The sequence below is a fragment of the Myotis lucifugus genome, unplaced genomic scaffold (genome assembly GCF_000147115.1).
Source record: "Myotis lucifugus unplaced genomic scaffold, Myoluc2.0 scaffold_14, whole genome shotgun sequence".
In the NCBI taxonomy this organism is placed as follows: Eukaryota; Metazoa; Chordata; class Mammalia; order Chiroptera; family Vespertilionidae; genus Myotis; species Myotis lucifugus.
In genome coordinates, this window is record NW_005871062.1 from 7,258,052 (window position 1) to 7,277,827 (window position 19,776).

The 19,776-nt window shown below is 47.7% G+C and overlaps 1 protein-coding gene across 6 annotated transcripts in view; it reads left to right on the top strand.

The window, feature by feature from the left end:
* Positions 1-19,574, top strand: part of BCL6 (B cell CLL/lymphoma 6) — a 24,018-nt gene extending 4,444 nt beyond the window's left edge. For 2 of the 6 annotated variants that reach the window (XM_006084784.3, XM_006084787.3), the window contains exons 2-10: positions 6,498-6,536; positions 7,359-7,530; positions 9,081-9,302; positions 10,767-11,738; positions 12,011-12,201; positions 13,906-14,073; positions 15,143-15,273; positions 15,380-15,517; positions 18,357-19,574. In XM_006084784.3, the coding sequence (XP_006084846.1) occupies positions 7,370-7,530; positions 9,081-9,302; positions 10,767-11,738; positions 12,011-12,201; positions 13,906-14,073; positions 15,143-15,273; positions 15,380-15,517; positions 18,357-18,500 (2,127 nt within the window). In that variant the 5' untranslated portion in view covers positions 6,498-6,536; positions 7,359-7,369 and the 3' untranslated portion in view covers positions 18,501-19,574. Of the gene's footprint in view, positions 1-2,562; positions 3,703-4,008; positions 5,322-6,497; positions 6,537-7,358; positions 7,531-9,080; positions 9,303-10,766; positions 11,739-12,010; positions 12,202-13,905; positions 14,074-15,142; positions 15,274-15,379; positions 15,518-18,356 lie in introns of those variants that run through there. The other 4 variants (XM_006084786.3, XM_006084785.3, XM_014452231.2 and 1 more) reach the window with 4 other exon arrangements.
* Positions 19,575-19,776: the final 202 nt, after the last annotated feature.

The following is a 19,776-nucleotide window of genomic DNA, read 5'->3' on the forward strand; positions in this document are numbered from 1 at the left end:
ATCGCGAAGAAAAAGAATTACCACTAGTAAATGACATCTTTCCAGCTTGCCTATGATGGCAGCTCCCTTCGCCTAACAGTCAAAAAGGGGGGGCGGGGGGGAAGGTTGGGGGTAGTCGGGTGTGGAAGGTTGTGGCCGCCGGTGATTTTCAGATGGACCGAGTCTGCCACCTAGTGATAGGTCTTGCCGAGATTCCAGCTTTGGGCGGTGGGTGGACCGGGCCACTTCTGGTCTCCAAGTCTCCCAACCTGGTACTAGGTCTGGCAGGGAGGACAGCCTCCAGTGAGGATGTCACCCGACATCCAAAGTTTGGGTAAGATGGATGAAAATTATAAAGCCTCGGGATGCTTACCCGATCCAAGATTGCTTAGTGATGGGATCTGCCTCCAAGAAGAGAACCATAAAAGAACTCAAAAGAACTCGTTTTGATTACACTACCTCCAGATCGCGGTTACCTCTCCGGGTGAGGGGCTGGGACTGAGGGGGGTTGGGGGATGTTGGTAGTGGAGGGATGCCATGGGGGCTCTTAGGACATACAACTCGTTATAGTTGAGGAAACAGGCCTGATGAGGGGACCTGTAATGGTGAGACACTGACTTAGTCCAGGCCAGATTTTAAGTTTCTGAATTTCCAGGGTAGTGACTGAAAGTCAAAGGTAAGCTTACCTCCGCTCCTTTGAGGTATGCAAGAGGAGGAACAGCAGTCAGAGAGCCTTAATTCCAACCTCTTAGGTCACTGTAGTTGGAAATGGTTCTCCAGCTGTCTTGGAGGAATTGGTTTATAAAGTTTGGCCTAAGATTTTCAGTAACTAACATGAAACGCCTACAGTTGTGCTGAGGAGTGTGTGTGTGTGTGTGTGTGTGTGGGGGGGGGGGTCTCATACCTTGAGGGGGAGGGAGGCGTGTGTTAGGGAGTGATTAAGGCCCAGTCCCTGGACATGGGGAGATGCATCTTGCAGCACCTGAGGCTCACATTTAGATCCTGAAATTCCTCTCTATCCTCTTCTTTCTAAACTTTTCTAAGTGGCTTGGAGAGAAATCAGTTGTGTGGGTGGGTCGTATAGACCGGCAGAGTGTAATCCTCATAGAATTTGTTCCACAACCGCTTCATAGCAAACTTTTCTTTCTGGGAGTTAAAAACTTAAGATGGCAAACGTGCGTCGGTGTCCTGGCGGCCCCTAGCGACGGCCGCACGCACAGCCTCAGGAGACGCGGTCGTCTCCACCGCCCAGGTCCGCCGGAACCGAGTTTAGCCTCTCTCACTGGGGGAGTGGTTGGAGGCCGCGTCGGAGAAACGCGCCTCTGTTCGGGTTGGAAATGAATCTGGGGACGTGTTTGAAGAGCGGTCAAGTTTGACTCATCGCTTTCCAAGGACAGTTAGTGCCTTCCATCTTCATTAACGTGAATAAAGACCTTGGCTGACTTCTGTCCAGATCGGATTTTTAAAGGCATTGTTTGCTTGGGAAGATCATGCCGCTTCCCTCCCCCGCAGGCCTTTTTGCAGAAGCCGAGCGGGTCCAACCAGGATGGCCGAGATATCTTTGCTCGGGGACGTGGTTTGCTGGCATTGTCTGCCGGACCTTTCTGGAAGGCTGTCGCAAGCTGGGAGCATGGGGAGCGTCCCTTCTGCAGCTCCTCTTCAGATCTTGCTGATAAAACACATCCCTCTGTTTTATGGCATTTCCTAGAAGCTTGCAGGCTTAAAAGAGCGCTTTTGTCAGAAACGTGATAGAAATGAAAGTTAGGACATAATGTTCCTGAACACCTCGGGCCTCGGTCACCCAAATCGACTGCCGAGGCCACCGCATTATCAAATTGGCTTTCATCTACTGTCGACTCCCCACCCTCCCGTCCCCCAGCGAAAAAGCTCGAAGAGAGTCCCGCACTGAACAGAAACAACTCCGCAGTTTAACCCCATCCCCTACTGCGGGACCACTGTGGCTGGACCCGAGCTGTTCCTTAGTAGAGATGCTGCGTAGAAAGGGAGCGCTCCGCCTGCAGGAACCACGATGCGGGTTTCACTGCTCAGCTGCACCCTTATTAAAATTCCTCGTCCCTGCCCCTAAACAGTGCTTTACACTTCCACATTCTCCTTTGGATTTCTCAACGAGTTATTGGAGTTATTAGATTACCAATAACCCAACGGCCGGCCGGGATTGGGCGGGGGGTGGGGATAGGGGGTGGGGTGGAGGACCGAGTTCTCCAACTCCCGAGACTGTCGAAACTAGGTCAATGGGAAGGAAGAAGGGGCGGGGCGACCAGGGATTGTTGGTATCAAGCCCTGGTGGGAGGGCTCCCTCTAGTGTTCAGTAGCGGTGAAACATGATTCCGGGACTCCTGATTTCCAATAAGTGCATTTACTTAATTTTAACCTCTTTTTCCGAATTCACACCCCATCCCATATTAAATTTCAGCCTTCGCTTCCACCAGTATTCCACCGGGCGAAGGAATGAGAAAGCCTCAAAGTATGAGGCTGCAGAGGTCCAGTCTTGAACAACGGACCTTAACACCGCCTCCGTCGCTGACGGGTGGCGCGGCGCTGGGTGTCGCGGCGCTGGGTGTCGCCAACGCCAGTTTTAAGACCCAGCTGTGGCTTGAAAGGCTGCGTCTTTTGCATCCCCGGTACCCCAGCCCCAGCCCCCCAAAGTCCCTCTTGGAGCCCGCTGCTGAGATAAATAGGAGATAAATATAATTCCAAGGAAGGCTACGGGAAGGCGCGGCAACCTTGGAGCGCGCGCGTGCGCGCGGCGGGGTCGGCGTCCGGGCCTCTCGTGGATCCTAACCTTGTTGCTACGGGGTTTCGGAGAAATAGAATCCGGAAAAACCGAAACCTGTCCAGATTCGGCCTGGGCAGCTCTTATTCTAAAGACTTGGGGCGGAAACCCAGCCGAGCTGTGTTCCCCTACTTGCCAACGTAGGCGGAAGGGGCTTTCGGTTTAGTTTTTCTCCAACTCGGCTGGGGTACGCTGCATAGAGACCCTGAGCCCTCTACCTCTAGGCCTTGACGCCTCGCCTAACTATCCTCTTTAAAAGGATTTCGGGGCCAAGCGAAAAGAGAAAAGAAAAAAAAAAATGACGCCCCAGGCAAATAAACGCCAGACTTGGGCAACCTGAAGTCATGAAATGGACCCGAAATCCTGAGGTCTAGACCGGCTCTGCTACTAACTCGCCTGACCATCCCCGTTTATAAAACTGTTGCGGGGAAGGGTAGGACTCGAGCTGTGAGTGCCTGGATGCGCGTGGCCGACCGATTTCGGGGAAAGTGTCCGTACTCCCCGCCAGCCTCCGGGGCGCCCCCACCCCGCTCCCTTCCCGGTGAATCCCCGGCAGCCCGCGCGGCGCAGGCGGCGATCCCGGCGGCCGTTGGGGGCCAGCGGCTTCCTGGAAAGTTACTTCTCGTTGGAGCCGGCGATAGGCAGAGAGTGTTCTGTGAACTCCGCTGAGCGGAGATCGACGACATTCCGGGAATGAGAGGGCTGAGCCATTCCCCTCACTGCCCCCTGCCTTGACGGCGTAACAGGAAAAGAAAGAGGCACACACAATGTTAGTTCCCGAGGTGCACGAAAAGTTTTATCTGAATACAACCAAATTCAGGGCTGCCACGGTAGTCCCGCGGGGCCTCCGCCGAGCCCACGGGGACTCGGAGACAGATGGGCAGCGGTGGTGGCACAACGCCCCCGGGTGGGCAGCCCCTGGCAGCCAGGTACCGTATAGAAGGGGTGGGCTTGCTCCCGCGCGCAGGGCTTGGGTGTGTGTGAGCGAGAGAATGGGGCTGCCCAGTGCCCACCGAGTGTAGGGAGGAGGAAAAGGATGGGTCTTTGTATTGGCTCCCTGTCTCCAGAACATAGCCTTCCTCTCATCTCCTGTTTGGTCTGTCATTTCTGCTCTCTCTCTCTCTCTCTCTCTCTCTCTTCTCTCTTCTCTCTCTCTCCTTTCTCTCTCTCTTCTCTCTCTCTCTCTCTCTCTCTCTCTCTCTCCTCTTTCTTTTTTTCTTTTCTTTTCTTTTCTTTTCTTTTCTTTTCTTTTCTTTTCTTTTCTTTTCTTTTCTTTCTTTCTTTTTTTAGGGGGAGGACGCTCTTTTTTCTTCTCCAAATCCTTTAAGGACCTGCCTTTCTCCTGAGGGTGCCTAAGTTTAAAGCACAAAGGAAAGAGTGTGTGTGTGTGTGTGTGTGTGTGTGTGTGTGTGTGTTTGCTGGGTGGGGGTGGGGGGAGGAGAAGACAATCTTTAACTCTCATTTCGTGGTTTTTTAACTCTCACTTGGTAGTTACTGTGGCTGGGGCGGGGTGGGCTGGATTCAGAGGAGTCCAGGTCTGGGCCCTTGCAGTTGTCACTTTCTCCTGGACAGCTCTGATCTCTTGGTTGTTTTTGTGGAATGAATCTTGTGTGTGTCTGGTGCGTTTCTGAAGCTAGCAGACAGGTTTGCCCAGGGCTTGCTGGTGATTAGTTTTGAGATGTTGGGCAAGGCTTGTCCCCCTGGAGCCTCAGTGTCCTCCCCACTAAATCAGGGCTGTTATGAGTATCAGATACAATAATGGACTGGAAGGAGCCGAGTGGTCTGTAAAAAACAAGCCAAATGCTAGTGGTCCCTCCACACCTGCAGCATCTAGAGGGAAGTCCATCACCCACACCCACCATAACCCACATATTCACTAATTGTGGAACCTCCTGAGACAGAGCTATGTAGGAAGGAGTGGACTCAATAAGGACATGGACCTCAGTGTGTGTGCATTTATTTTGGGACAACCCAGGCAGAGGTTTAGGGTGAAAAGGGCCCAGCCCGGAGCATGGCTGATAGTAGACCCAGGGGAATTGTTTTGTTTGTTTCAATCCGAATCTGGAGTGAATCATTGACAAGTGTCAAGGTGAAATGGCAAATCTGGGCTTCCTGTGGTCCAAAGGTGTGTGACTGGAAATCCACAGGAGAGCTGGTGGTTGCAGCTGGCTGGAGGACAGCCTTCGGTATTACAGAAGGGTTTAAGGATCTCTTCCATGAGGGAAGAGGAGCGGGTTTATAAATAAACCTCACATGTGCCTTCAACATTCTTTTTCAAAGGAGACCAATCATTGAACTATTGTTAGGATCAATTTAGTGTATCTCTCTTTGCCCATTTTGAGTTAGAACGGGGAGAGGAGGAAATAGGTTCTTTTGTCTTTTTCTGTCCTCTCCCTTCCCCCATTTTCTTCCCCCTAACCCCACTCCCTCACATACACACCTAACCTTGAAGCCGATGAGATTGAGTGACTGGCACTTGGGACCACAGAGAATTGTCAGAGTTTTTGGTTACAGACTCAAGGAAACCTCTCATTTTAGTGCTCATTTGGTAAGACTCAGCAGCCTGGAATGGGGGCAAAGTGTTTGTGTGGGGGAAAGGAACTTAAAAATGAGATTCACCCACGTCAGGGTGCTGTCTTGCATGTTCTACAGCACGTAGGCTGATGTGGAAAGGGTCAGGAATTTGAGCCAGAAGACCTAGGGCCGGGCTATTCACCATCTATGTGGTCTAACAAGACCTCCCTGGCCTCGGGCCCCTTTACCTGGAAAATAACTAAGGCCTAGGCTTTTTTTAAAAGGGGGTGGGGAAGAGGGCTAAGATAGTTTTTTTGTTGGTGTTGCTCTGCAGCCCATATACTGTCATAAATGAGAGTCTTCCACCTGTGCTTTTAAATTATTTTGTTTTAAAGAAACCAATTTGGAGAAGGTACATATTTCATTAGTGCTCCCGGGCCAGTTCTCAGCTAAATCAGACAATTAAATCTTTTCACCAGCAGGGGGAAGCACAAACTTGCAAGATTGTGGTAGTATATCTTGTCTTAGACCCAGGAGGGAAGGGAGAGGAAACTTTTAAACAGAAGGCAAAGATCCTTAAGAAAAGCATAGCTAGGCCATTGCAGGTTGTATTCTGCAGATTCTGTATTCAGTACTTCAGTACTTTCAGACAGTCAGGAAGTACTGCCTGGCTGTTTTGTCCTGGGAAAGCCACTTGAACCCGAGTCTCAGTTTTGTCACCAGTGAAATTAGGGTAAAGATATTGACCTTGTTGGCCTTGTGGAATCATTTTAAGACTTGAAAAAATAATATTTTAGCAGGTTTCGAAAAGCGTCCAAAGTTTTTAGGCCCCTGAATGATCATCCTTATTAATACTGATTTTTTTTCTTTCTTTAAATGTTTTCTTTCCCATAAATGCACTGGCTTTGGGGTAGTGAACATTGTTTCCACTGAGAAAGGAAACATATGTGTATATGTATATGTAATTAATGTATGTACTGTATCCCCAGTACTCAGGGTATAAACATTATCGCAGGGCTTCGGGTGCCTGTTGTTTTCATAAGAGCAGAGCTGGAAAAATGTTTCCTAGCTTATAGTAAAACCGCACCAGCTGGCAGGCTGCAGCTATCAAAGTAAAACTAAACACGTGTGTTCTAAAATAAGACCATAGTGGACAATCTTACATTCATTAAATCAATTTCTGTTTGTTTGTTTTTTCTCTTCCCTGCAGGTTTTAAGCAAAATTTTGGACTGTGAATCAAGGCATTGGGTAAGTAAATTGAATTATATGCCTTAAGATTTTGTGGGGAAACTGTTTCTTTTGAATTTGCCAATGCATATGTTTCTGTGAACTTTGCCACTTTTCATTAGATGAGGTGAAGGATTGCTGATTCCTTCTCTATCACTCCCAGCCCTCATCCTGTACCCCTGCGTTAGACTATCTTAACACTGTTGTGTGATCATTCATTCCCCAAATTATTTTAGTTCAAATTAATGTAGCCACCTACTATGCACTAGCAATGTGCTAGGTGCTCGTCGGAACATTGAGATAATTCTAAAGCCTAATAGAGGAGAAATGAGATACTGATGAGAATAGCTACAATTTTTCAGAACCTAGGCTATGGATCAGGCACATACCTCTAATTTTGCAACTACATAGGTATTACTACTCTCATTTTGGGAAACCAAAGCCCAGAAACATTGAGCAACCAGCTCCAAGTCACACAGCTCAAAAAAGGTCAAGCTAGTATGCTAACCTTCAAAGCCTGGTTCTCTCCCCTGTCACACACTCACTGCTTCTCAATGCCGGTAGAGTATTTGATATGTGGGGAAAAACACTCAACAATATTCATTCCCTTCCCCTTTTCTGTAAAGGGCTTTCTATTCCAATTTGTTGGATAAAAATTATTCTCCCCATTTTACAGATGTGAACAGTAATATCCAGAGATGGGCCATGAATTATTTAAAGACCAAACACAAGGGGCCTCAGTTTGCATTCCATGCTAGCAGGCTGAACGACCTGCTCTCATGCTCCTGGTAAGCAAGAAACAGGTTCTGGTTAACTAATAGGATTTTGACCCCCTTTTTGCAGGTGAAGACAAAATGGCCTCGCCGGCTGATAGCTGTATCCAGTTCACCCGCCATGCCAGTGATGTTCTTCTCAACCTTAATCGCCTCCGGAGCCGGGACATCTTGACTGATGTTGTCATAGTGGTGAGCCGTGAGCAGTTTAGAGCCCATAAGACAGTCCTCATGGCCTGCAGGTGAGGGTCTGGAAAGGAAATTTAGATGAATATAAGGGGAGTATGGTGCTGGCAGCGAACGAGGTGGAACATGTGGGCCTCTTGCTGTGTTTGGGATCACATCTGATTTGTGTCCAGATGTCCAGCCTGGCTGGGTAGCCTCCCAGAAAGGGAATGAATGCCCACACCTTTCAAGAAGAAAGTGTTTCTATTCTGTGGGAATAGAGGGAGAAGAAATCACATACTGTCTCAAGAAAGGATGTGTTTGGAGCAAACATGGAGAATAACTTCAGTTTACATGTAAAAAAAAATGAAAAGTGAAAGAGATTTTTAAAATATGTTAAGCAAGCTAATTTGAAATATTTTGCACTTTTATTCCATAATTGTATTTCTTTTATACCGTGGCTGTATTTCCATGGGTAAGTTAGTGAAAGTGAGCCAGCTATTTCTTCATATTTGTCAAGGATTTCAAGTGTTCACAGCAATTTTATATTACATCATCTCCCTGGATCTTCATAGTGGCCTGTGTCATGGATGGCATGATTGCCTCCATTATGTAGATCAGTGGTTCTCAACCTTGGCTGCACATTAAAATCACCTGGGAATCTTTTTAAAATCCTGATTTCTGGGCCTCGTCCTCCGTAAATTCTGTTTCTTTCTTATGGGGTGGGGCCACAGCATTAGTAACAAAGAAACAGAATTTCTGGAGGATGAGGCCCAGAAATCAGGATTTTAAAAAGATTCCCAGGTGATTCTAATGTGCAGCCAAGGTTGAGAACCACTGCTTTACATGTTCATTCTTGCCTCAACCCTGTAAGGTAGATACTATTGTTTTTGCTTTGCAGATAAGGAAACTAAGGTATAGAGAAGTATCTTACCCAAGGTTGCATTCCTTCTTACTGGTGGAAGTGGGGCTCACTTCTGCAACACACTCAGGAAGAGTACACTTGAGGTGGCAGCCCTAAATTTTGGCTTCTGAGTGCTCTTTCCTCAGCCAGACAGCATGGTATCTGGAGGCTTGACTTGGACCTTCTAGGAATACTGAACTTGTAATAGTCTATGGGATTTTAGAAAAAAATCAGTAGAATGTAGATGTAGGCATCATTTTATTGATTTATCATCATTATTCAACTTAGTTTTTAAAAAATACAATAAGAGTTGTAAAATAAGAAAAAGAGATGGAACAAGGAAAAGGCTTATCTCAAAGATAGGGATAAAAAATAGTTACTGCAAATGAATGTTAAATTTAACTCTGGTCATCTGTGCAGTTATAACACTAAAAGGAAAACAAGTTCTGGGACTTTGAGAGAATCACTTAACATCTTTGATCTTCGTTTCCTCATTTGAAAAGAGGGAGAATGATAGTATCTACCTGGCAAGGTTGTGAAGAATAAATATAAAAAGTGCTTAATGACTCACTGGCATTTGATAAGCACTCCGTAAATGGCACTATTATTAATTGCTGTGGAAGTTTTGGAGGTAGGGCCTGGGGAGAGGGGCTGCACGTGATGCTGACTGTAATTGATGAGAGTCTATACGCTGCTATAATGAGACATGTGTTTGTTTTACAGTGGCCTGTTCTACAGCATCTTCACAGACCAGTTGAAATGCAACCTGAGTGTGATCAATCTGGATCCTGAGATCAACCCCGAGGGGTTCTGCATCCTCCTGGACTTCATGTACACATCTCGGCTCAACCTGAGGGAGGGCAACATTATGGCCGTGATGGCCACAGCTATGTACCTGCAGATGGAGCATGTCGTGGACACTTGCCGGAAGTTTATCAAGGCCAGGTGAGCTGCCACCAGGTGGAAGCCTGGGAGATGAGAGGGATCAGAAGGGATGAGAAACCCTGGACATTGCTTGCATACAGAAAAAAAAAATAATCCTCTGTAATGTGCCACAACCTACATTTCCACTATTTTTGCACACTTCTGCCCTTATGAAATCCCGTGCTCCAGCCAACTTGACTCCTTACTGCTATCCAGATACACCTCGTGCATCCTCACCTCCAGCTCTCTCCCATTCACTTGACATGCCCTTTCCTCCCACCTACCCTATAAGGCCATGCTTGGATGCCAGCTCCTCTGTGGATGTTTTTATGATTATCACTCAGCTCTTTCTTCTGCTCTTCCTTTCTGTTCCAAAGCCTTTGCTTATCCTTTAGATTTTTCTTCTATTTTAGCTACTCCCTATCCAAGGGCTGGGAAGACATACCATTATGTAAAGGTGAGGAATCTGAGAGCCAAAGAAGGGAGGAGCTTTGTTTAGAACCATTTGATTCACTGCTCTGGGGTGATCGTAACCCTTGTCAAACAGAAGGGTTTCTAGCCTCTGTTTGAACCCCACCAGGAGCTGGGAACGCAGCGTTCCCAGAGCCATGCAGTCTACCTTGGACAGTCAGAAAGCTCCTCTTTATGGCGAGTTGAAATGGCTCCCCTAATATTCACTCATTGGTTCTAGCTCTGTTAACTGTGATCATGTTTGAGTTGGCCTATTTTTCGCCCACATAGTGTCCTTTCCAGTATATGCAGCTAGAACTCTTTGTCTTCTGTGGGTGATAATGGTGGCAAGATCATCAGAACCATCATTTCCGAGTGCTTTCTCTAGGTCAGGCCCGATGCTTGGAGTGGTTAAGTAACTTGCTCCAGGTCACACAGCTGCTAAGTGGCTCAGCTGGGACTGGAAGCCAGGTCTGGCTGTTTCAGAGTCAGGGCTTCCTGCACAAGCAAGGCTGCCTATTTTCCAAAGTCCACTTACCTATGACTCGAGTCCTTTTCTCCCCAGGGCACCAGTTTGCCTATGGCCCTCTGCACATGTGGCACCAGGACTGTATGAATTCTTCCCTCCCTGAGCCTCAGTTCCCATATGTATAAAATGGAGACAGTAATACCTGCCTTCCCTTCCTTGCAGGATTTTGCCTGGGTGAACTGAGATAAGGGCTCTGAAAGCTTTACATTCCATAGTAATCCAAAGAATTACAGAGTCACATTCCTGCTTATGTATGTGACGTAAACAGGCTCAGATTGTGTGGGTAACTCTCTTCACTGGGCCTATTTACACAACTGTGGGCTAGATTGCTAGATTTCAAGCATTAGTGCCTTGTAATTGCAAGTGTTTCCCTACTCCAAAGCCATATTTCCTATGTCTCGCTGGCTCAAGCACAACTGTGGTTGCATAGACAGTGGCACTTGGGAGGTCGTCTGTGTAGTAGTTCTAATTTGGAGGCCGGTGTCTTCTCTTGTTTTCTCCTGCAGTGAAGCAGAGATGGTTCCTGCCATCAAGCCTCCCCGTGAAGATTATCTGAACAGCCGGATGCTGATGCCCCAAGACATCATGGCCTATCGGGGCCGTGAGGTGGTGGAGAACAACCTGCCGCTGAGGAACCCCCCGGGGTGTGAGAGCAGAGCCTTTGCCCCCAGCCTGTACAGTGGCCTGTCCACACCGCCAGCCTCTTATCCCGTGTACAGCCACCTCCCTGTCAGCAGCTTCCTCTTCTCCGATGAGGAGCTGCGGGATGCCCGGATGCCTGTGGCCAACCCCTTCCCCAAGGAGCGAGCCCTCCCCTGCGATAGTGCCAGGCCAATCCCTGGGGAGTACAGCCGGCTGGCCATGGAGATACCCCACAGTGTGTGCCACAGCAACATCTACTCACCCAAGGAGACGGCCCCAGAGGAGGCACGGAGTGACATGCACTACAGTGTGGCCGAGGGCCCCAAGCCAGCTGCCCCCTCGGCCCGGAATGTCCCATACTTCCCCTGTGACAAGGCCGGCAAGGAGGAAGAGAGACCCTCTTCAGAGGATGAAATTGCCCTGCACTTCGAGCCCCCCAATGCACCCCTAAACCGGAAGGGTCTGGTTAGTCCCCAGAGTCCCCAGAAGTCCGACTGCCAGCCCAACTCGCCCACAGAGTCCTGCAGCAGCAAGAATGCCTGCATCCTTCAGACCTCTGGCTCCCCTCCAGCCAAGAGCCCCACCGACCCCAAAGCCTGCAACTGGAAGAAATACAAGTTTATTGTGCTCAACAGCCTCAACCAGAACGCCAAACCGGAGGAGCCCGAGCAGGCCGAGCTGGGCCGCCTTTCCCCTCGAGCCTACCCTGCCCCACCAGCCTGCCAGCCGCCCATGGAGCCGGAGAACCTTGACCTCCAGTCCCCAGCTAAGCTCAGCACCAATGGGGAGGACTCCACCATCCCTCAGGCCAGCCGGCTCAATAACATTGTCAACAGGTGATTGAAGAGGCAGTCCAGGCCTGGGCTCAGGGGTTACCTGGCAGGGTTCCGGGGGTCACTTCTGAGGGATGCAGGGGCTATCGGAGCCTATCAGAGGAGTGGGATAAGTGCCTAATGATTGACTTCACCTAAGTAAGGATGGAGATTTGTCCATAGCCAGCCAGGGAATTCCCGCCTCTGTTCTGTGGGAAAGAAACTAGGTCCGGGAGTGGGGACCGGTGAAGGGCTCGCCTCTGCTTCAGCGGCTGAGGCTCTGTTCTTCCTCGCAGGTCTCTCGCAGGCTCCCCCCGCAGCAGCAGCAGCAGTGAGAGCCACTCGCCCCTCTACCTGCACCCCCCGAAGTGCACGTCCTGCGGCTCTCAGTCCCCACAGCACGCGGAGATGTGCCTCCACACCACCGGCCCCACGTTCCCTGAGGAGATGGGAGAGACCCACTCTGAGTACTCGGATTCCAGCTGTGGTGAGTCCCACCCTCCGACCTCTCCGACCAGGGAGAAGGCCTGCCCCTGCCTCTGCTTTGTGGGGGTTTGTCTTCCATTGTATTTATGCTGTTGTCATCAGTTGGGAGAAATTCCTGATGAAGTCCATTGGCACCAGCTGATCGCTCCACTCTTGACCTTGTAGGGAACTAGGCTGACCAAAGCAGGAGATGGGGTGTTAGAGTTAATCCTGGGTAACAGAGAATGATCAAACAGACTTTGTAGCTTCATTCCAGAAAAAGAAGCTTGTGGGGCTGTAACTCCCAGCGCTTTCTCAGCCCCTCTGGGCCTAAACTGCAAGTGCAGGATCTATGGGCATGTTAGTGCACCTGCTGGGTTGTCCGTTCCGGAGGGGAAGCATCTAAACTGATTCACTCCTGCATCTCCCATAGGTCCTTAGGGAGTCTCTAGAACAGAGTGGGTACTCAGTAAATGTTAGCTGAACTAGATTAGTTGAACAGAATTATTAAATTGGGGTCAGGAAATGGAGAGGATTCCAGAATTATTAAATTATTATTTCTGAATAGTCTGTGTTTGACATCCCCAGTTTTTACCAGATGAAAAAGTCTGTCTTCCTGCAGCTCTGGCTCCCATAATATAGCGCAGAAATATCGAATCAGGGCTGAGCCACCATGAGGTGTCATTTTCAAATTGTTATAACCAAAGGAAAAATAAATTATTTACACTGAGAGATTTGGCACAGGGTTGTGGACCTATAGTTAAGAGAGCAGAGGCTGTAACTCCCAGCTGTAATGTCCCCGTCTGTCCCTCTGGCCATTTGCTTTTGTTCTGCACTCGAGCTCCTTCTCTCTGGGCCTCTATTTCTACTCCCACCATCATCTGTAGTCTCCCAGTCTCACAGATCTTTGGGAGACATGAAATGCAGATCGGTGCAAGGGTGACCGTGTTTGTCATTCATCTTCCCAAAGACTTCAAAGTATCATTGCATTTGATTTAATCTTACATTCCTATGCTGCTTTTGTTATGTCAGGTGCTCCTATGAAGCAGGTAGGACAGGGGCTTATTATCCTGATTTTGGAGATAGAGACACAGACAGAGGCTCAGGGACCTGAAGGGCCTGGCCAAGGGCGTCTGTGAATGAATACAAATAAAACTATGAACTGATAAGAGCAGCCAGTTCTCAGCGCTCTCCAGAAAAGGGAGAGCCCCGCGGTGCCTTCCTCAAGCTGCTGTGGGCCATATGGGTACCTGCTGGTTCGAGCTTCCTTCTGTAACTTAGTATTCAAATGTCTCCTTTCTCCTTCTAAATGCTAAGAAAGCCCTAACCGGTTTGGCTCAGTGGATAGAGCGTCGGCCTGCGGACTGAAAGGTCCCAGGTTCGATTCCGGTCAAGGGCATGTACCTTGGTTGCGGTCACATCCCCAGTTGGGGGTGTGCAGGAGGCAGCTGATTGATGTTTCTCTCTCATCGATGTTTCTAACTCTCTATCCCTTTCCCTTCCTCTCTGTGAAAAATCAATAAAATATATTTAAAAAATAAATAAATAAATAAATAAATAAATAAATAAATGCTAAGAAAAAGAAAATCTCCACAGGCCCTTTGCTCTGGGCTCCCCTGTATGTTGGGTGGGCAGGGGCACTGGGGTGGCTGTGGAGGTGAGGGGCCTTGGAGCCCCATCTCTCTTGCTCTCGCTGATGTTTGTGTCCCCTCCCACCCTTTGACAGAGAATGGGGCCTTCTTCTGCAATGAGTGTGACTGCCGCTTCTCTGAGGAAGCCTCGCTCAAGAGGCACACGCTGCAGACCCACAGTGACAAACCCTACAAGTGTGACCGCTGCCAGGCCTCCTTCCGCTACAAGGGCAACCTCGCCAGCCACAAGACCGTCCATACGGGTATGGCCCTGCCCCACCTGAGCTTGCTGATTTTCCTGGGGTCAGGAAAGGGAGAGGGTTCCAGAGAAAGCAGTCTGGGGCTTGGTACCAGTGGAGTGAGGCAGAGAGCAGGCCCCGTCCTGGCCTGAATGAGGGCTCTAGCCTTGTCACATCTTTGCTTAGTGGCTGGTCCACTCCATGTACCCTTCGTCTTTCCTCTGAGCTGCTCTGTTCTGCTTCTCTTCTTTTGCTAGAGTCAGAAGTGTTGATCCCACTGTTGAGAAGGAGAAACTAAGGTTGAGAGACACAAAGTAGATTTGGTTTTTGCAAAGCCAGAAAAAACACACACAAAAAAAGGCCTCTTGATTTCCTCTAAGGGCCTATTCCTTATCAACTCACATTCCTTTACCAGGTAGCTTCTAATAACCTGATTGTTGTCCAAAGTTGACTCTCTCTTGGTATTTTAAATGGCTCCTTTATCCCAGAAACTTTCCATGAAGGAAGGCACAGCCCTCTATTGGTTTCCTCTGTCTGAACACCTAATCCAACTCAGGCCCCACCTCCTTTGCCAATGGAATCCAGCTGTAGTTGCCACAAGCGGAAAAGCATGTTTGTTCTGAAAGAAACTAGAGCAGCCTGATGGTATCTCCCTGCAGAGTGGGTTGACTAGTGAGTCAGTCTTATCCAAGCGAAGAGCTAGAAGAGCCTTTCCAAGCCGTCAGCGTTCACCCCTCAGGTTCCAGAGAGGGAAACTGAGGCCCAGAGAAGGAGAGTGACTTTTCCGAGTCCCACTGTTAAATGATCCTGATGACAAAGCTGGTTCCAAGGCTTCCTGGAACCTCACTCTCTCCCTGTTCCACACCCAGCATTGTTTCTACCCCTACATGCTTTTAAACTGTGATCAAGGGGGTGCTGTTGTGTGTATGTGGGGAGGGGAGGCAGGCCCCTGGATCCTCTCTTTGACACCTTCCAAGGGACAGTAAGTCAAAACAGCCCTGGGAAAGGCAGCTTGCTTTGAAATCCAGGAGCCAGAGACTATGGTGAACTCCATTGAACATAGCTATCCTTTTTCCTTTTCCCTCGGTAATAGGTGAGAAACCCTATCGCTGTAACATCTGTGGGGCCCAGTTCAACCGACCGGCGAACCTGAAAACCCACACTCGAATTCACTCTGGAGAGAAGCCCTACAAATGTGAAACCTGCGGAGCCAGATTTGTACAGGTGAGCTGGGGGCCTGGGGAAAGGACCCCTCGGCCTGTGCATGCGGCTGCCCAGGGGTGTGCAGCTCACCCCGACAGAGCCTCTCACGCTTTGCTCTTCTGCCCAGGTGGCCCACCTCCGTGCCCACGTGCTTATCCATACTGGCGAGAAGCCCTATCCGTGTGAAATCTGTGGCACCCGTTTCCGGCATCTTCAGACTCTAAAGAGCCACCTGCGAATCCACACGGGAGAGAAACCTTACCATGTAAGGGAGCCTTTGTGGCTACTGGTTGACCTGGGGGGGACAGGGACATGGAGGGGCAGGGCAGCAGAACTGTTTGCTCCTGTCTCAAGTGCACAGTGGGATGGTCACTGGACTTGGGATCATAGACATAGATTTGGGCCTGATTTTCAAAGAGACCCTGCTTGACCTTGGCCTGGGTCTCAGTTTCCTCATCTTTAAAGGGGGGTAATGGGTTTAGTGATCTGGGCCTTAGGAAAGAGGTCTGGACTATGAATACATAAATGGTGGAGTCACTCATTCATTCATTCCAACATGCTTATTGAGTGCTTACAAGCATGCCTCAGTGCTGGGCTTGATGTCTACTGAAGACGAGCTCAGGAGTTTGAAAAGGAGCAGCCAACAATAGCATTAGGAGTAGAAGAATGTGGTGACATAAAATAAAACAGAGAAAAGGACATTTCAAGAAGGAAAGGAACAAGTGGCCAGCAGCCAGCAGCCATGATCGGCCCATCAGAATCATGGCGTTCCAGGGCAGGGACTCTGCAAATTAATGGCTTATAGGCTAATTTTTAAACCTTCCATGAGCTAAGAGTGGTTTTTATACACTCAAGTGTGTAAAAAACAAACAAACAAACAATATTTTGTGATACGTGCAAATTTTATAAAATTTAAATTTCAGTCCATAAGCAAAGTTTTATTGGAACACAGCCTTGCTTACTTATTTATGGATTGTCCGTGGCTACTTTTAACAACACAGCAGCAGAACTGAGTGGTTGTGTCAGAGAATGTAAAATATCCCACGAAACCTAAAATATTTACTGTCTGGCTCCATAGAAAAATAGTTTGCAGATCTCTGCTATAGAGGGGAAGACACTGGACAGGCAGCTGAGATATCTTGGTTCTTATCATGGCCTTGGGCAAGCCCTGCCCCTCTCCCTGGGCCACAGTTTTCTTTTTCTGTGAAATGATGAGGATGCTGTAGAAGAGCAGTTTTCAAATTGTTCTCTTTCAGTCACTGAGGTTCTTTGGCCCCGAAGGGCAGTACTGAGACCGCAGCCTCTTTTATCTTTCTAGTTTCCATCTAATCTGAAAAGAGAATATGGCATCACTCTACTTAGTGATGAGCACGAGAACGAACCGAAGAATGGTTAACCCATATCACAAACGTTAGCAGCAAAATGGGGTTATTTTCATTGTCTTGTTTATTAATCCTTGAGTGAATATCTTTTTACTTGCTATTTATTCTTGGGTGTATTAGTTATCCTCTTAGTACCTTAATTTTATCACCTACAAATTGAGCCCATAAGAGGACCTACCGCATAGAGTTGTTGTATTAAGTAAATGAATTCGCTAAAATGTGCAGAGCAGTTGACATGTGGTAAGAGGAAAATAAATCTTTGCTATTATAATTATCCTCTAGAACAGGGGTGGGCAAACTTTTTGACTCGAGGGCCACAATGGGTTCTTAAACTGGACCGGAGGGCCGGAACAAAAGCATGGATGGAGTGTTTGTGTGAACTAATATAAATTCAAAGTAAACATCATTACATAAAAGGGTACGGCCTTTTTTTTTTTTAGTTTTATTCATTTCAAATGGGCCGGATCCGGCCCGCGGGCCGTAGTTTGCCCACGGCTGCTCTAGAAGTTTAGACGCACAGGATGTCTGAGTTAGGAGTGACCTGCAGAGTGTATTGATTCAGTTTCATACAGAGGGACAGCCAAGGCCCAGAGAGAGAAATGACGCACGCAGGGCACACAGTGGAGGGTGGCATGGATGGGTCCCATTTCTCCCAAGACCAGGGCTCTTTCTACTCATTGTCCTGCCCATTTGATTTGTTTATTTCTGTAAATGTATTTCCATTTTTACTTTAAAACATATTCTCTATATGAACACATTTTATTACACTTTTATTTAGAATGGTTTCACATTTATAGAAAAGTGGCAAAGGAGGTGCAGAGAGCTCCTATGTGCACCCAGTTTCCCCTGTTGTTAACGTCTTACGTCTTACGTCAGTATGATACCTTTGTCACAACTAATGAACCCATACTGATATGTTATTGCAAACTAAAGTCCATACTTTATTTGGATTTTCTTTTTACCTAAATTGCCCTTTTTCTCTCAAGGATTATGTTCAGGTTACCCCATAGTGTCATTCATTTTACTTTTAAGTAACTCTTCCACTAAAACCATTAGCATCCATTCATTGAATCAAAGCAAGAAACAGCTCTACCTGGTGATGCCTTGTTAGCGTACCTAAAGTGTACACACGAAGAAGGAGTCTAACTGCATTTTTAAGGCATATCCTTAGACTCATCAATTTTCATGAGTCAGTCCATTTGTCCAAATGTGTTCAGATTTAATGTATAATTGCCTAAGAAGTATATTCTGCTAGATACTAAGAAGATTATAAAGTTTAGTAAGGAGTGGTCACTGCCCCTGAAGCATTCCCCACCTAATAAGACAAGGCTAGAAATCTTACAGAGGTTCAATGGGAAGAGGGATTCTTTTCATTCTAGAGAGATTCAGAGACTCCTTAATAATTAGGGGAGTTTTCACCTGAGCTGCATTTTTTTGGATAAGACTTGAACTTGTGGAGTTAAGTCAGGGAAATACAGCTTAAGCAGGAGAGAAGTCTGGGCAACATTTTGGAAAGCAGGGAAGGGACATTTGCACAAAGCGGTACTGGTCCCTTAGGAGGATCCCAGATTCAGGTGGGCTCGCAACCTGGCCCCTAAGAGGAAACAGCTGCTGGATGGCTCACAGGGAGAGACAGGGCGAAACTCCTTCTCTGGGTCTTTGAACGATGACATGTTTCCTGGGCTGATGACAGCTAACAGTTTACCTCTGGTTTTCCTTCAGTGCGAGAAGTGTAACCTGCATTTCCGTCACAAAAGCCAGCTGCGTCTTCACTTGCGCCAGAAGCATGGCGCCATCACCAACACCAAGGTGCAATACCGCGTGTCCGCCACCGACCTGCCCCCGGAGCTGCCCAAGGCCTGCTGAAGCATGGAGTGTTGACGCTTTCCACTCGAGCCCCTTCTCAGAATCTACCCAAAGGATACTGTAACACTTTACAGCATTCATCCCATGATGTAGTGCCTCTTTCATCAACTAGTGCAAATCATAGCTGGGTATGGGGGGTGGGGGGAGGGGCGTGGGGACCGGGAGCCAAGGCAGCTCCCCTTCCCCCACTGCCATCCAACATTAAGAAAATAATATTGCTTCTTCTCCTATGTGCAAGGCGAACCATGTCAGCAAAAAGCAGAATCATTTTGTACATCAAAGTGGGAGAGTATGCAAAAGCTCTGACTTGACTTAGTCTGCAAAATGAGGAATGTATATGTTTTGTGGGAACAGATGTTTCTTTTGTATGTAAATGTGCTTTCTTTTAAAAGAAGAGACTTCGGTATGTTATCAAACAGAGGGCTTTAATTTTTTTAACCAAAGGTGAAGGAATATATGGCAGAGTTGTAAATATATAAATATATATATAAAATAAATATATATATATATATAAACCTAAAAAAGATATATTAAAAATATGACATTGTGTTAAAGGCTCGATTTTGTATCTGCAGGCAGACACGGATCTGAGAATCTTTATTGAGAAAGAGCACTTAAGAGAATATTTTAAGTATTGCATCTGTTTAAGTAAGAAAATATTTTGTCTAAAATGCCTCAGTGTATTTGTATTTTTTTGCAAGTGAAGGTTTACAATTTACAAGTGTGTATTAAAAAAACAAAAAGAACAAAAAAAGCTGCGGAAGGAAAAATGTGTAGTTTTGTTCTAGTTACCGGTTTGTATATACCTATACAACGTGTCCTACGGTGCCTTTTTCATGGAAGTTTTCAACGATGGATGGGCGAGCGCTCCATCCCTTTCTGAAGTGTAGGCAGACACAGGGACTGGAAGTTGTCACTAACAGCCTCTTTGGGAATGTTTGTCTCATCCATCACATTCTGCGTCGTGCTTGTGTTAGAACTGCTCCGGAGACAGGGTTTGGCTGTGTCTAAACTGCATTACCGCGATGTAACATATAGCTGTACAAATACAAGAATAAAATGTTGAAAAGTTGAGTCACCTTGTTCAGGGGTCTTTCTTTGTGTTAGAATCAGGACTTAAATGGGTCTGGTTTCCTCTGCTCTTACATAGTGGGGAGTGATCACAGCCACTGGCGGGGGGGGGGGGGTGGCGGGGGGGGGGGGGGGGTGGCAATGTAAGAAACAAAAGTGGGGGTCTTTCTTCCCGCCCAGGAAGGATCACAGACTCCCAGATCCT